Source organism: Thermobia domestica, chromosome 13 (genome assembly GCF_964235325.1).
Source record: "Thermobia domestica chromosome 13, izTheDome1.hap1.1, whole genome shotgun sequence".
Lineage (NCBI taxonomy): Eukaryota > Metazoa > Arthropoda > Insecta > Zygentoma > Lepismatidae > Thermobia > Thermobia domestica.
In genome coordinates this window covers 111667807-111683643 of record NC_137466.1, presented here as the reverse complement: position 1 = coordinate 111683643, position 15837 = coordinate 111667807, and the positions used below count along the sequence as shown (strand labels likewise).

The 15837-nt window shown below is 38.4% G+C and overlaps 1 protein-coding gene across 4 annotated transcripts in view; it reads right to left on the bottom strand.

The window, feature by feature from the left end:
• ced-6 (PTB domain-containing adapter protein ced-6) overlaps positions 1-15837 on the bottom strand; it is a 305642-nt gene that overhangs the window by 99261 nt on the left and 190544 nt on the right. For all 4 annotated transcript variants that reach the window (XM_081736268.1, XM_081736266.1, XM_081736267.1 and 1 more), the window contains one exon: positions 4141-4235. In XM_081736268.1, the coding sequence (XP_081592394.1) occupies positions 4141-4201 (61 nt within the window). In that variant the 5' untranslated portion in view covers positions 4202-4235. The remainder of the gene's footprint in view (positions 1-4140; positions 4236-15837) is intronic.

The window sequence follows — 15837 nt, the reverse complement described above, 5'->3', positions numbered from 1 at the left end:
TTATCTTTACATATAGTGTGGGATGTTATCCTTACAAGTTGCAGTAAGAAAGCATCGGTTTGTACGAAACGTGTATGTTGTAATAAAGTAGCACAAAATTTTCTTGGAAGAGACGTTAAATATAAGAGAAATTTGTGAATCAAATTGAAAATGAAATAGAATCTTACGTCCCACGGTTATGCCGGCTAGGCTAAAGGAGGCTGATGATGATGACAAATGAATGAAATAGTGGAATGAAGAAAGTGGGAGGAAACGGGAGAATCCCGAGTAAATCCCAGCACACGGTGTTTGTCCACCACAAAGTTCACTTGGCGGGGACTGAGATCGAACTCAGGACCCCATGCACCAGAGGTGGATGCCCTACTACTGAGCCACCGCGGCCCCTGTGAATAAGTGATCAAAGCTTACAAAGATTTGCGATATAACATGTCCTTGAAATTATATTTTAGAGTTTCAAATCAGAACTTTCCAGATCATCGTAGTGATGTATTGGACAATCACGGGGAAAGATTTGATATAAAGATATAGGTCTAGCTACCATGGAGAAACGGTATAAAGGGAAAATGTTGTCCACACTGTTAGCAGAATATTGTTTGACTATAATTTGGGACAAGAGGAACACTCAGTACGGAAAGAGGACTTTAATGTTTTTTTCTAATTCTTGTACATATTCCTTTAGAATAACTGCTAAAAACTGAATATATATGTAAACTTTGAACTATTTTTGAGGCAAACATTAATATTCACCGCCTTCAAGGAAATATTAATCTGGTCTTGAGTGATGAGCAAATGCAAGACCAAGACCACTTGCACATCCAGTCTTGGTCTTGGTCTTGCATGCAAGAGTCTTGCAAGCCTAGCATTTAAGAAATCTCAAGCTTTTCATAGGTAAATTTTACTATGGATATAAGGGATAATAAACTCTACAATGCGCCAATAGTAACAGAAATACAATACATGTTTCTAAATGTAATATAGTTTAACTTTGTGTAAGTATCATGATAGTGTACAACATAGGTGATGACCTTTCCTTTTTTAATGGTTGCCCACGTTTCACTACTTGTAAGATATGCCTCAATCACAACGTTTCGTAATCTGTTTATTTTTTAACTGATCCAACACTCCACTGGTTCCGAAACTGGGGAGGCTACCCCTGAGACGCATGAAAGAAAATTAAGACGGCACAGATTATTGAAATACCATAAATTGCAAATTTATTTTTACACTCTAAAGGCGACTGATTTTTCTTTTCAACCACGATTAGCTAATCCTTGTATTAATCAAACTTCCAATTAAATTTTGAGATTTTGTTTTACTGATTCCAATATGTACTCTATGGGGCAGAAAAATTGACATTACGCAAAAGTGATGAAAAAAATGCAGGCTTTCGATACATAGGCATGGAGAAAAAAACGAGAGAATTAGTTGTGTTGAACGGACACACGAATGAACAGGTGTTAAAAGAATTAGCAGTAGGGAAAAAGAAGAATTTTAGATATTGTTGAGAGGAGGAAGAGGAACTGGTTAGGATGTTGGCTAAGGAGGAACTGTATTATGAGGGACGTGCTGGAGGATATTGTGGAAGGAAAGAGGGAGGGAGCGAAGGAGACTAGTTTAAGGAAAGTATTAAAACAGAAAATTGTTACGTCAAGACGAAGAGACTAGCTGAGAACCACCGAACGTCGAAGGTTCTCAGTTGCAGCAAGTAACCTGCCACTAATGGCAGAATAGCTATTATGAAGATTATGATATATTTAGCAATATTGAATAAAAAAGGGATAGAGAAAATTAAAATAATTATTATAATCAAACCTCTTAATATTTTAGAATAATTTGACTGAAAACTGAAAACGATTCAACTGTATGTCTTTTGTGTAAATTCAATCTATATAAATACTTTTAATCTGTATTGGAAATACAAAATAACTGCATCAAACTCCAAGTTATTTGAAGTCTCACTTGTAAATATAAATTACTAGCATCAATTACTCACTTCGTTGGGTTAATTTTTTTTTAATAATATATTTCGTTAGTCACTTTTTACTAGGTCTATTAGTAAAGGGCTCTCTGATATCGACCATTTTCGATTATTTTTATATTTCTCTCCCATACTTCTCCCGAAGTTGCGGGGCTGAATTTGAATTTAAACGGCATCAGAAGTGTCACTGTTCGTCTCAGAGACCCCAAAAACTAAGGATTCGGCACTAATATTGGTCATTTTCAGTAAACTTATATATCTCCTTCCCCCCATATTGCGAGGCACGGCATCGGAAGTGTCATTGTTCATCTCAATGACCTCAAAAACCACGAGTTCGACATTGATAATGGTAATTTTTGATAATTTTATATATATATCTTGTTCCTCCCCCAAGTTGCGGTGCTGAATTTGCATTTAAACGGGATCAGAAGTATTACTGTTCACCTTCGCGACGTCGAAAACTATGGATTCGACACTAATATTTGGTCATTTTTCATCATTATTATGTATCTCCATCTCCCCAAGTTACGACGCTGAAAAATGAAATATTTAAGTTTAACGTCTCACGGTTATTCCGGTTAGGCTAAAGGAGACTGTGATAATGAGAAATGAGTGAAATGGTGAAGAAAGTGGGAGGAAACGGCAGAACCCCGAGAAAACCCACGAGCACGGTTTTTGTCCACCACGAAGTCCACACGGCGCGAACTGGAATCGAACCAGGGACCCCAAGCACCGGAGAAGAACGCTCTACCACTGAGCCACCATCTTCACGATTGACAAAGGCGAGGCACGTCTACAGCTCGACCAAGTGCATGCTCATCGTATTTTTCGGCATTCGCGGCATTAGGCCTATGCATCACTAATTCCCCCAGGGACTAGATCGTCGATAGTGAGTTATACTGCCAGGTTAAGACATCTGAGGGTGGACATTTAGCGAAAGTGAACGGATGTGTGGCGCGCGAAAAACTAGCTGCTTCCACGACGACAATGCACTCTGTCACCGTGCTCTCCTCACACAAGTTTCTCACCAGAAACAAGATGATCACACTGCCGCACTCACCCTAAAACAAAATTTTATCCTATATCAAAGGGAATACAGGTTTCATTTAATACTAATTTACTCGCCAGATTTAGCTACTGCGGACTTCGCCATCTACCTGAAGCTGAAGATCCAGCTCAAAGGTCGCCGTTTGGACATCTTTGCGAAGATCCAGTACGAATCGCAAACGGTATCGAAAAGAAGACTTCCAAGACAAATTTCAGCAGTGGCAGAAACGTTGGGAGTGCTATTACTGTACAATGTAACTATTTTGAAGGTGATATATGTGAATGTAGATCAATGAAGTACCTTCTTGTAAACAAAAATAATCTCAAAACTTTGTGATACGACCTCGTATTTGAGTTCAACTTTCTATACGAAACAAACACAAACAAACACACACACACACACACACACTGTTTCTCTCTCATGTAATTGAAGCAAATTTCACAGCTTCCATTTACAAAACATGGTCAAGAGAAAAAATTAAGATCCAATGGATGAAAGACTATCGTAATTCAGAAATGCTCTTATGCGGAATTTTTCAGGCAATGTAGTATAGCTTCGACAATCATGGACATCACATTTAAGGATCTTACATAAATTTTTCTATAATTTTAATGAATTTGACGTGAACGTAAGTTATCCATACCTACAGAATTGAGATACGGCAAGATTCTTAGACGAGGATAATTTCTCATGCGAGTCTAAAAATCCTGGAACGAAACGTGGTCATGGAGAAATGCACTAAACTACACATAGATAGAAAATCACTCTTCTGTATTTTTGATTAAATACACCTGGATTTTAAAAGCACACTAAGTTTCAGGAGGGAAAAAAAAAACTGTTCATCCACGCTATTCATTAATAAACTGAATATCCACCTTTCAAAGGTTTCATCTGTAAATGGGATTGTAGTATATAAAAGGAATACTTTTGGTCTGAATGCTGTCTCAAAACAGGTTCATTTCGAATTAAGAGTAATTTTTTGAAAAGGATGAATATTCATAAAAGCAAGTATATTACGTAAATATGATGCAACAAAAATTCTTAAGAACAAACTATTACATAGTGAGCAACCAAGGCTTCGATGGACCGAATTTAAGAAAAAGGAAAAACTCACCTGTTTTACCCGCATGTTTATTGTTTTGAGCCCACTTCAGTATCGTTGAGTTCCTCATCATGATGGGGTTACGACAAATCCGACATCCAAATTATCTGTAAGAAGAAAATTTTCTAAATGTGCTTTACAACATAAGCAAGTCAACACAAAATTGCAAAATTCAGTTCAAGGTTAGTACACGCATACACAGGATTTCTTACTACTTTTGTTAAGAAGCTTTCTGATCCGGTTTCAGAGTCATGTAAGAGATCCAGATCGTTTGAGACAGTAATTTATCTTCACGCACAATGGAGAAAGATAAGAAAAAAAGAAAAGGAATGAAATCTTTGAGTCCCACGGTTATGCCGGCTAGACTAAAGGAGACTGTGATGATGAGTAATGAATGAAATGGTGGAATGAAGAAAGTGGGAGGAAACGGGAGAACCCCGAGGAAACCCACGCACATAGTGTTTGTCTACTACAAAGTTCAATTGGCGGGACTGGGATCGAACCCGGATCCCCAAGCACCAGAGGTGAACGCTCTACCACTGAGCCACCCCGGCCCCATAAGAAAAAAAGATGGAATTTCAGAAGTACAATTAATGTAGTTTAATACAATTTTATTCGAAAATTTAAAATCAAAAACTTGTGGGTAATCCTGCAGTATTACTTGTACCAGCGCTCATTTATGAGCAGGCCGGGGAATCTGAATCTTTAACCCCTGCACAGCCAAATTATGAAGTAGGCCTAGAGGATGAGATTACTAAGATCACACATTTTTCAATGGTTAAAATAATATTTTGAAGTCAAATGTATATGAAGAAAGTGCCCACTAATTCTGGTAATAGAAAGATCTACTACCAGCTATTTGTAATCTTGAGAAACATTACATTTAACACTTTTCAATCAAAGTATTTACTAAATTTTTAGCATTACCTGAAAGAAGATTATCAATTGACTTACAGATTGGGGGTCACAGACGGTCTTAGCCTTTCCGGGCCTAGGGCGAGGGATCCTCGTGGGGTCCTTCGCCAGGTGTATGGCACAATATCAAAAGTAAAAAGTCAACGACAGCACAGGGAATTATTCTAGATTTAAGTCGTATGTACGACGGCGGGGTAAAATGTTCTCGGCCTGATTCCGAGATGACACTCCAATCAGCAAAATTTTATTGTTCTTCCTGGGGGCGCTTTTCAGTTGTTCGTATAACAAGTGTCAACTTGTTCTCTCAAGTAGTTTGTGGGCATTGTTGCAGTTAGAAGTCTTGCATGCTAGTTGTGAAAGTGGATAAACTTTAATATCGTGCGGTAATATTTTTTTTTTTCGTTTTGGATGGATTAACCCCTACGGAAATTCATCCGAAGTTGACAAAAGTTTACGGGGACTGCTCCTTCCATGTCAACCGTTAAAAAGTAAGCAGCTGAATTTAAAGTTGGTCGCACATTCCTCGAAGATGATCCGCGTGAAGGAAGGAAGAAAACCGCAACCACACAGGAAACAATCGAAAAAGTACATGATATCGTGTTTTGACGACAGGCGAGTGAAGGTGAGTGAGATAGCTGTGTTGGGATATCGCGAGAAACGGGAGCGAAATATCGCACAAAGAACTAGGGATGCGAAAGCTCTGTGCGAGATGGGTGTCGCATTTGCTGACTGCTGACCAAAAGCAAATGCGAAAACTATTTTCGCAGCAATCTTTGGACCGATTCAAAAGGGATCCGACCGATTTTGTGCGGCGATTTGTAAAAATGGACGAGACATAGGTTCACCACTATACGCCAGAAATGAAATAGCAATCCAAGCAATGGGTGGAAGAAGGTGATGCAGTGCCGAAGAAAGCGAAGACGATCGTATCGGCCAGAAAGGTCATGGTCAGTGTGTTTTGGATGCGAAAGGAATCTTAATTGATTACCCTGCAAAAGGGAGAACAATTACAGGCGAATATTACTCCAACCTTCTTGACCAGCTGGATGCCAAAATTTGCGAGAAGAGGCCTGGCTTGAAGAAGAAACTCATCTTTTACCAGGACAACGCACCTGTGCACAAGGGTGCGTTGGCGATGGGAAAACCGGGATTTGGGGTACGATTTGCTCGGCCATGCCCCATATTCTTCTGATTTGGCACCATCGGACTGTTTCCAAACTAGAAGAAATTTCTTTCTGGGAAGTGCTTCACAACGAATGAAGAAATTGAGAGGGTCGTGGATAACTATTTTCACAACCCTCCAGACTTACTTCCGGGAAGGAATACTGATGGAGAAACGCTGGACAAAGTGTATTGAAGTTAAGGGAGATTAGGTCGAAAAAAATAATTTTTGAACTGAAATTCGCAGTCTTTCATTGTCAGGCCGAGAACTTAGAAAATGATTAGATCTTGGTACCATGGTTATGCCCTTTAGACCAGTGGTTCTTAACCTAATTCCTATCATGACCCCCATTTTATCACATTTTCTTGCCAGCGACTACCTTATTTCTGGTTTGTAATAAGCTTATGTGGGATTTTTAATATATCTATTGCAGAGATCTCACGATATCCCTCTATTTCTATAATAGCAGAATCAATTTTTTGTAAATGATGAATACAGTAATTTCCCTCAAAGCGAGTGGATTAATACCAAATTTGGTCAGTTCATTCATATTACAAATATCGAATCCGATCTATACAAAATGCAAAATATTTAAAAATATTTTCCGCTATTAGATTCTAACTATATTTATCTCCTCTGCTTATCTTCGCGACCCCCATGAAACCCTCTCGCGACCCACACGTTGAGAAACCCTGCTTTAGACTAAAGGAAACACAATGAAAGCAAATGATTATTTAAGAATAATGATTTCAGAATGTGGGATGTTGTAGCCAAAAGGGCAATTTCCTATAAGGAAACGTTCTCTCTGTCGGTATCAGCATAAGCTAGGCTTACCTTGAAAATGTAGTAACTTAGGCCCAAATGCATATTCATAATTATCCACAGAAATATGTAAACGTATGTATCATACTTTATTAAAAATAATGGCAAACGATCCCTGATTCTAAAGGTAATAAAAAAAAATTCAGAAAATTATATTATATTATATATATATATATATATATATATATATATATATATATATATATATATATATATATATATATATATATATATATATATATATATATAAAATTCCAGGCGAATATTACGAAACGAAAATTTAATCAAAACCGCGCATTCAAAAAGTATTCCAATTTTAAACAAAACTATGTACAACATTCTTTCTCCTTCAATGTAATTTTCACATTGCCATAACATTAATACATAAACACACTTTCCAACAGGGAGCAAACGGGAGAACCTCGAGAAAGCCCATGGACACATGTAACAATTATAAAGTCTCACAAACCTTGAAAACGAAAATGAAATTTTTGAGTTTTACGTCCCACGATTATGCCGGTTAGGCTAAAGGAAACGGTGATGATGAGAGATGAATGAAATGGTGGAATGAAAAAGTGGGAGGAAACGAAAGATCCCCGAGAAAACCCACGCACACTGTTTGTCCACCACAAAGTTCACTTGGCGGAAGCAGGGTTTGAACCCGAGACCCCAAGCACCAGAGGTGAACGCTCTACCACTGAGCCACCGCGGCCCTCACAAACCTTGATATTAAACATAAGACAGTTGAGTATGATTATTTTGAACTTAGTAAAATTCCAGTATTGTAATTGTACTACTATTGTACAAAATTAGGTAAATTCTCATAGATGTGAGAAGGTAAATGTTATAGCATGAGAAGGCATAGCAAGGTAGATGTTGTTTGTTGGAAATTAATAGTTAAAGTGCGTCATATACAGTCCTTAAATAGTTAAAAGAAAATTCATGTAATAAATTTTCCAACCTACCGAATCAAATTATTCTCCAATATCTCAAAAAATGAGAATTTAGTTTCTAATCATCTTATCAAGTTAATGAAAATTTGAACCGCGAAAAAAAAAAATACTACTACACGTAAAAGGAAAGTACAGTAACAATTACTAAAACATTATTCATACACATGTAGTCACCGTCTTTCACTTACAGTACATCCTGTCCCTCACTGAATATTGTAAAACCCTCAAACTGAACAAAAATACATTGCAATTTACAACTTTATGCTTTATGATTGTAAACCATGTTTAGTTTGCTGATATTCCTTATTAAATTCTACTTAAAATTCAACATGCACACTTCAATGAATGATAAGTTATATGTAACTGATGAAATATTTGTTACAACTAGTATTCCTCATTGGCATTCTGTACGTGCATCACCCACCATGTAAAATTAATCGTGAAGTCGTAAGAATGCATATGTACAAAGAGATCACGGTAATCAGTTACGAACAAGATTGTCATTTCCGGGAATCCCTGCGGACTTCTTTTTTTCCACACACCTCTTCTAAACAATGCAAGGTAATTTCGCTTGATCAGATCCATCTTGAATATACATTTCAAACAGTGAAACCGATCATTTATACAGATCTGATTACTCATCCAGGAGCCCCGATTTGACCTTCAGCTTCTTTTATCAGACTGCCACAGCTTCTATTTCAAGGCCAGCAACAACTCTACAAGCTCATCTCGAAATGGGAGGGAGCATCTATGTTACGTAAACTTATTGGTCAAGGAAAACGTTAATACGAGCTTTCTTTTCCACAAAACTACATGGACATTACTTCAAACAACAATTACTTGGAATTATGTCGGAAGACTGTTCTCACATATGTAATTAAGAATTCACTTAGTATTCACCACATACAACGTACATTGATCATGCCCGAATTAGGCCGATGTAAATTTCAAAATAAATATCTTACAGCGTCTACCACATGAACACAGCTGAACTATGCAGATCGATGTTTATTCTAGTCTTGAATAATTCTGTTATATTAATTTGTCCTAATTTTCACAAGATCTTTTGTTAAAGTGAGGTAACAGAAAAGAACTCGCATAGAATATATCTGGAATAATCAAATAAAATTACATAGTAAGATTATTTTCTAATGCAGAATTCGGAACCATTGTTTAGGACTTAGTTTCAGACAAATCTTCGAGAATCCAAAATAATGCCGTATACATTGAGTACCCACATTTGGTGATTCAATTTCTCGTTTTAGTTATTTCCTACCGTAATTATTTTGTTTTCCTTCAAAGGTATCGAACTAAACTAGAGTATTTTAAGAACATACTTACTGGAAAGTCCACTACGTTATATTTCACTTTCTAAAGAAATTAACACAGCAAGAATCAATGTTACTCATTAAATGATCCTTGCAAAATTTACACGGTGAAGAACACACCTAACTAATTCACTTGGTCCTCACTGAACGTATGATTACATAAAGTTCTTAGTTCTTTTGTTAAATGTTTACAATTCTACACTTATTCAGCACAACTTTTAAGTATCTGGAGACGACTCACAACATTGTAGGCAAAGGAAAAGTATGTATACTTGGTTAGGAATATCTGTACATCACAAATTATGTAATATAGTTCTAGGCGGTTCATTTATAGGTCGAGGTGAAATTTTGACAACGTAACAGTAACTGTACCTGGAAACGTAAGTACCAATTTCTTATTTTGAAATTTTTTGTAAGACATTCAATATTTTAAGGTACAATGCGATCATGAAGGAAATTGCAGACGGTGAAAACAGATGTGTTTTTAAGTAAATATTAACTGCATAAATCTTCAGATTACAAATAAATTAAATTTACTCTACTTTTGGGATATTTCAAGAATCTCATACTTGCAATATAATGAAGAAACTATTGCGTACACTTTATTTCTCAACACTATAAAAAATTAATAATAAAATAAAAATGAATCCAAGGCTCCTGCAATGTGTGAAGAGAAGCTTGATTCATACGTGGAAAGTTCGTAAGATGACAGTAATGTGCATATAAGAGGAGAAAGCATTTGAAGGTCTCATTGTATTTCTTCCGTAATAACGGGAAATACTTTCCGCTTCATGATTTATCATAAGAATTTTCATTACAATGAAGTTAAAATTATATCTAAGCAGCTATACATTAAAATACTACTTAATTATAGCTTACAAGAAATATGCATACAGACCTCGGACAAACGTAACTACAGCCCTAATGAACTCACTTTACGAGATACAATAATTATTTTCAATGACTTTATAATTCATCATCATAGGTATTCTGCCATTCTGACTATACGTAGCTGAGAAGTTTCCATGCTACACGATTTTCGCTAACTACTTCATCTTCACGAACGACTTTTCTGTTGATATCATCCATTAATTGTAGTCTCCTTCGCACTCTTCCTCTCTTTCCTGCCACTATACCCTCTACCGCGTCCCTCGTTATAGAGTTACTTTACAATTAGCTTATTAAAATTTTCTGGTGTTTAAATTCTTGATAACCCAAGTCGCAGCTATTTTTAAGGCAAGTACAAACTATGAAATCAAATAAAATCTTTCAGTTTAACTTCCCTCGAGGGCTAAGGGAAACAAATATTAAAGCAATGAATGATGGAGGAATCTGTTAAATAAGAATGAGAGAGAAAAAGTAAGTACCACAAAGAAACTACAGGCATGATGTATCCACAAACTTACTTGGCCGGGGATCGAACCAGGGGCTCCAGCACAACATATAAGCACTAGCACAGAGTCACCGTGCTCCCCACCTTCAAACAATGTATAGGGTAAGTAGTAACCAAACTTCGGAGGTGACATCATAGAGTTAGTGCAGTTACATCATCTCAGCCAATTTTTCAGTTCACTTGGAGGATCAACGAAATTTTAAGGGGAGATTTCTAAAAAAATATTTTAGTAAAGCCATAATCAGTCACAGTACTGTTTCGGATTTTATTTCATACAATATTTAATTTTTCAGTTTCTGCCGTCGATACATCAGTCCACGTAACATAAGCAAGTTTACAGTTGACTCATTCAAAATATTTCAAGCAGAACACACACATACATACATACATATTATATATATATATACCGGGGTGAAACAAAAAATCTAAAACGTTTGTAAAAGTGTGAAAATCATACCTAGTATGGTGTGGGACCTCCTTTTGCGTCCAAAACGGCTTGGATCCGACATGGAATGGGCGTATACAGCTCCTGAATCGTTGTGTGTGGAATTTTGTACCATTGTTCCTCCAAAACATGCTCCAGTTCCTTAACAGATGCTGGTAGAGGCTAATGAGACCGAACACTCCTTTCTAACTCAGACCACAATGGCTCAATGATGTTCAGATCTGGTGATTGTGGGACCCAGGGGAGGTGTGATAGCTCCTGGTCATGCTCCTCAAACCATGATTTCACCGTTTTTGCAGCGTGACAGGGTGCCAAATCATCTCGGTAGAAGCCATCACCATCAGAGAATAATATTTGGGTCATGGGTAGAACCTGGTCCCCCAAAATAGCCTCATTCCCCTTAGCATTCATCATTCCATGCAGGGCTATCACGGGACCTGCAGAAAACCATGATATCACTGACCATACTGTAACAGAACCACCCCATGCTTTACAGTTGGGAGCAGATAGTCTATATCATAGGCCTGCGACGGTGTTCTTCATACGTAAACACGACCGGTTGTTGGAAACTAGGTGAAGGTCGATTCATCGGACCACATTACGTGTTTCCAGTGCTCATGAGTCCACGCCTTTGTGGTCCTTGCACCACTGGATACGCCCTTCGCAGTGACCAGGGGTTTGGCAATAGCGGCCCTGCCGTGATTTTTATTTTATGAAGTTCCCGTTGCACTATTTTCGATAAAACCGGGTTCTGTAGGCCGGAATTGAGTTCAGACGTAATTTTCATTGCAGTGGTTTTTTTAGCTGCTACAATCCGTTTTAATGCCCTCCGGTCCCTATCTGACAGGATTGTCTTTCGACCACTGTTGTGCTTTGCAGACGTCGTTTGCCCATGAATTGTGTATGCCCTCGTGACATTGGACACAGTGCCTTTCGATCCCCCACAATGTTCGCCACTGTTGCCACTGAAGCTCCAACCAGATGGGCACCAACGATCATGCCTCTTTGGAAGTCTGTCAGGTCGCCCATTTTACCGCACCACTTTTACACCACGACATTCGCAGGTGAACTGGTTACTGCTGACGGAAAAGGAAGGTCCACATGACATTGAAAACAAAAAACGATCGGTAACCGCGACACGTGTTGTACACTGGAGGGCCAAACTTACGTGTCCTGTATGAAGTGTTTTTAGGTTTTTTCCACTCCATATTATATTATATTATATTATATTATTATATATATATATATATACTATGTGATCAAAAGTATCCGGACACCCTCAAAAACTTTTCCATATTAGGTATACTCTATCAGCGACCTCAGTAGTCATTAAACTTCCTGAGAAAGCAGAATGGGGCGCTCCGCGGAATTCATGGACTTCGAACGTGGTCAGGTAATTGGGTGTCACTTGTGTCAGAAGTCTGTACGCGAGATTTCCACACTCCTAAACATCCCTAGGTCCACTGCGTCTGATGTGATAGTGAAGTGGAAACGTGAAGGGACACGTACAGCACAAAAGCTCTCGTTTGTTGACTGACAGAGACCGGCGAGAGTTGAAGTGGGTCGTAAGGTGTAATGGGCAGACATCTATCTAGACAATCACACAAAAAATCCAAACTCCATCAGGATCCACTCCAAGTACTATGACAGGCGTGGGGTGAGAAAACTTGGATTTCATGGTCGAGCGGCTGCTCATAAGCCATACATCACGCACGTAAATGCCAAACGACGCCTCGCTTGGTGTAAGGAGCGTAAACATTGGACGATTGAACAGTAAAAAAACGTTGTGTGGAGTGAAATCACTGTACACAATGTGGTGATCCGATGGCAGGGTGTGGGTATGGCGAATGCCCGGTGAATGTCATCTGTCAGCATGTGTAGTGCCAACAGTAAAATTCGCAGGTGGTGCTGTTATGGTATGATCGTGTTTTTCTTGGAGGGGGATTTCACGCTTTGTTTTGCGTGGCATTCACAGTGCAGGCCTACATTGATGTTTTAAGCACCTTCTTGCTTCCCACTGATCAAGATCAATTCGGGGATGGCGATTGCATCTTTCAACACGATCGAGCACCAATTTACTGCACGGCCTGTGGCGGAGTGGTTACACGACCATAACATCCCTGTAATGAACTGGCCTGCACAGAGTCCTCACTTGAATCCTATAGAGCACCTTTGGGATGTTTTGGAACGCCGACTTCGTGCCAGGCCTCACCGACCTACATCGATACCTCTCCTCAGTTCACCACTCCATGAAGAATGGGCTGCCATTCCCCAAGAATTCTTCCAGCACCTGATTGAAAGTATGCCTGCGAGAGTGGAAGCTGTCATTAAGGCTAAGGGTCGGCCAACAGCATATTGAATTCCAGCAGTACCGATGGAGGGCGCCAGGAACTTGTAAGTCATTTTTAGCAAGGTGTCCGAATACTTTTGATCACTTAGTATTATGTATGTTTTGTTTTGTATGGCTGCGAAACATGGTCACTTACTCTGAGGGAAGAACATAGACTGAAAGTATTTGAGAACAAGATCCTGAGACGAATATTCGAACTCAAGAGGAACGGGAATGGCGGAAACTTCATAACGAGGAACTACATAATTTATATGGTTTACCCAACATTGTTAGGGTCGTCAAGTCTACGAGGCTGAGGTGGGCGGGTCATGTGGTTAGAATGGAAGAAAGTAGAAACACTTTCAAAGTCTTGACTGGAAGACCAATCGGAAAACGACCATTAGGAAGACCTAGGCGCAGATGGGAGGCCAATATTAAGATGGATCTCGCAGAGATTGGAATACAAAGTAGAAACTGGATGCAGTTAGCTAAGGATAGAAGTCAGTGGAGAGCTTTTGTGAACGCGGCATTAAACCCCCGGGTTCCATAGGCCATAGAGTTAGTATTATATATGTTACCCAGGGGCGGATCCAGGGGGGGGGGCGATCGGGGCGATCGCCCCCCCAGAAGAGGAAACTTTCTTATTTTATATATATAAATAAAACCCATCACAAAGTTTGGAGCCCTTAAAAGTAGCAGTATGACAACCCACCGCCCCCCCCAGAAGTCGGTCCTGGATCCGCCCCTGATGTTACCTAGTGGTATATTCAGGGGAGGCCATTCAGAATTGTGTTATATTTTGATACAACATTAACGGATATTTCGATAATCTTACAGTAATGGATACATAGTGTGTCACATATAATAGCGATAGTACTCAAACTGAATCTCTATCTGATGTTCATAATTTTGCTTCAAAATTCTTGACACACGCACACTACAGTTTTTCCTAATCGGTTTACTGCAACTCATGTATGAAAATATTTCTTTGTCAGCCTTAGTTTAACGCCAGATAATTAGCGAGCTCCCACAAAGGTGTACTTGGTTTTGACACTTCACAAATGGAAAAAGGAAACATTACCACAATACCAACAAGAATCAAAAGGAAAGAGAAAGTAATAGGGAAGTGTACTGAGAACACGAACATCGAATGAAAACTGTAACCAATGTGCTAAAATGGAAAGAAAAAAAAAAAAAACAGCACACGATATGCTTTCGCTGTTTTATACCATGGCGAAAAATTTACCTCTAAATTTCACGTCTTGATGCGGCGATCAGAAACAAGATTGTCATTGGAAGTTTACAGGGACTTTCAAATGTTTATCTCTACTACGAGGAGGACCATAAATCAGGGTATGAATTTCCGTGGAAATGGGGGTTATCCCCCCACATCATATTTCCATCCGTTTAACGAAACTAACTGAAACATTTAGTCCCCTCCCCCAAACTATTTACTTGTAAGTTTGATATAATGAAATTCCACTGTTATTTCCCCCCTTTTATGTAATTTTAATCTACTACCTGTATACCGAAATGAAAGTTTTAAACTATTCACTTTGGGCCTCTAATTTCACGCACCACTCCCTCACAGTTACCAAAATGTACATATTCTATCCTCTATTTTTACCGTTTAACTTTTGAATTGTGTTATAGTTTTCATTTGTTTTCGTATTCTTACATCCTTCAATTCGTCATAAGAGGTGAATTTGATGACGTTATACTAAGTACATATAACCAAGGTATGTATGGATTTGCAAACGTCTTACATTGTACAATCCGCGGCAAAAAAACCTGCAACATGAGGATGTAAGTTTATTGTAAAACTACGCCTAACAGCACATGAAATGAACATAACGTCTAAGTGGAACGAATCACACCAGCATAAACCTCGGCCTCCTTCCGTGCACACTTATTTTGGGGCAAAAGACTCCGTCATTTCACAATATACTTATATGCTCATGTTGCAGGTTTTTTGCCGCGGATTGTACATACCTTGTAAGATATTTTCAATCATATACTCAAACACATTCGGAAAGGTCAGGTGTGGGTACTTCAGGCAATATACATACAGTTAATTCAGATATTGATGCTAAGTTGACGGATTTAATAAATTTCTTGTTTATTACTGTTGTCAGATGATCATATTCCTATGTTGGGGAAGGGGGAGTCTCATTGCCTCATTTTGAATTATTGCGCCTTATTTTATTCTTCCCATATCAATAAAGTATTTCGCACAATGAACATTAATCAAGCATCTATAAGTTAAATTTGTCATATAATCAATATTGCATATTCGAAATCAAAATTAGCACTTGGCTGAAGAGTGACCTGAAAATAATGAAGTTCTTTATGCATTTGATAT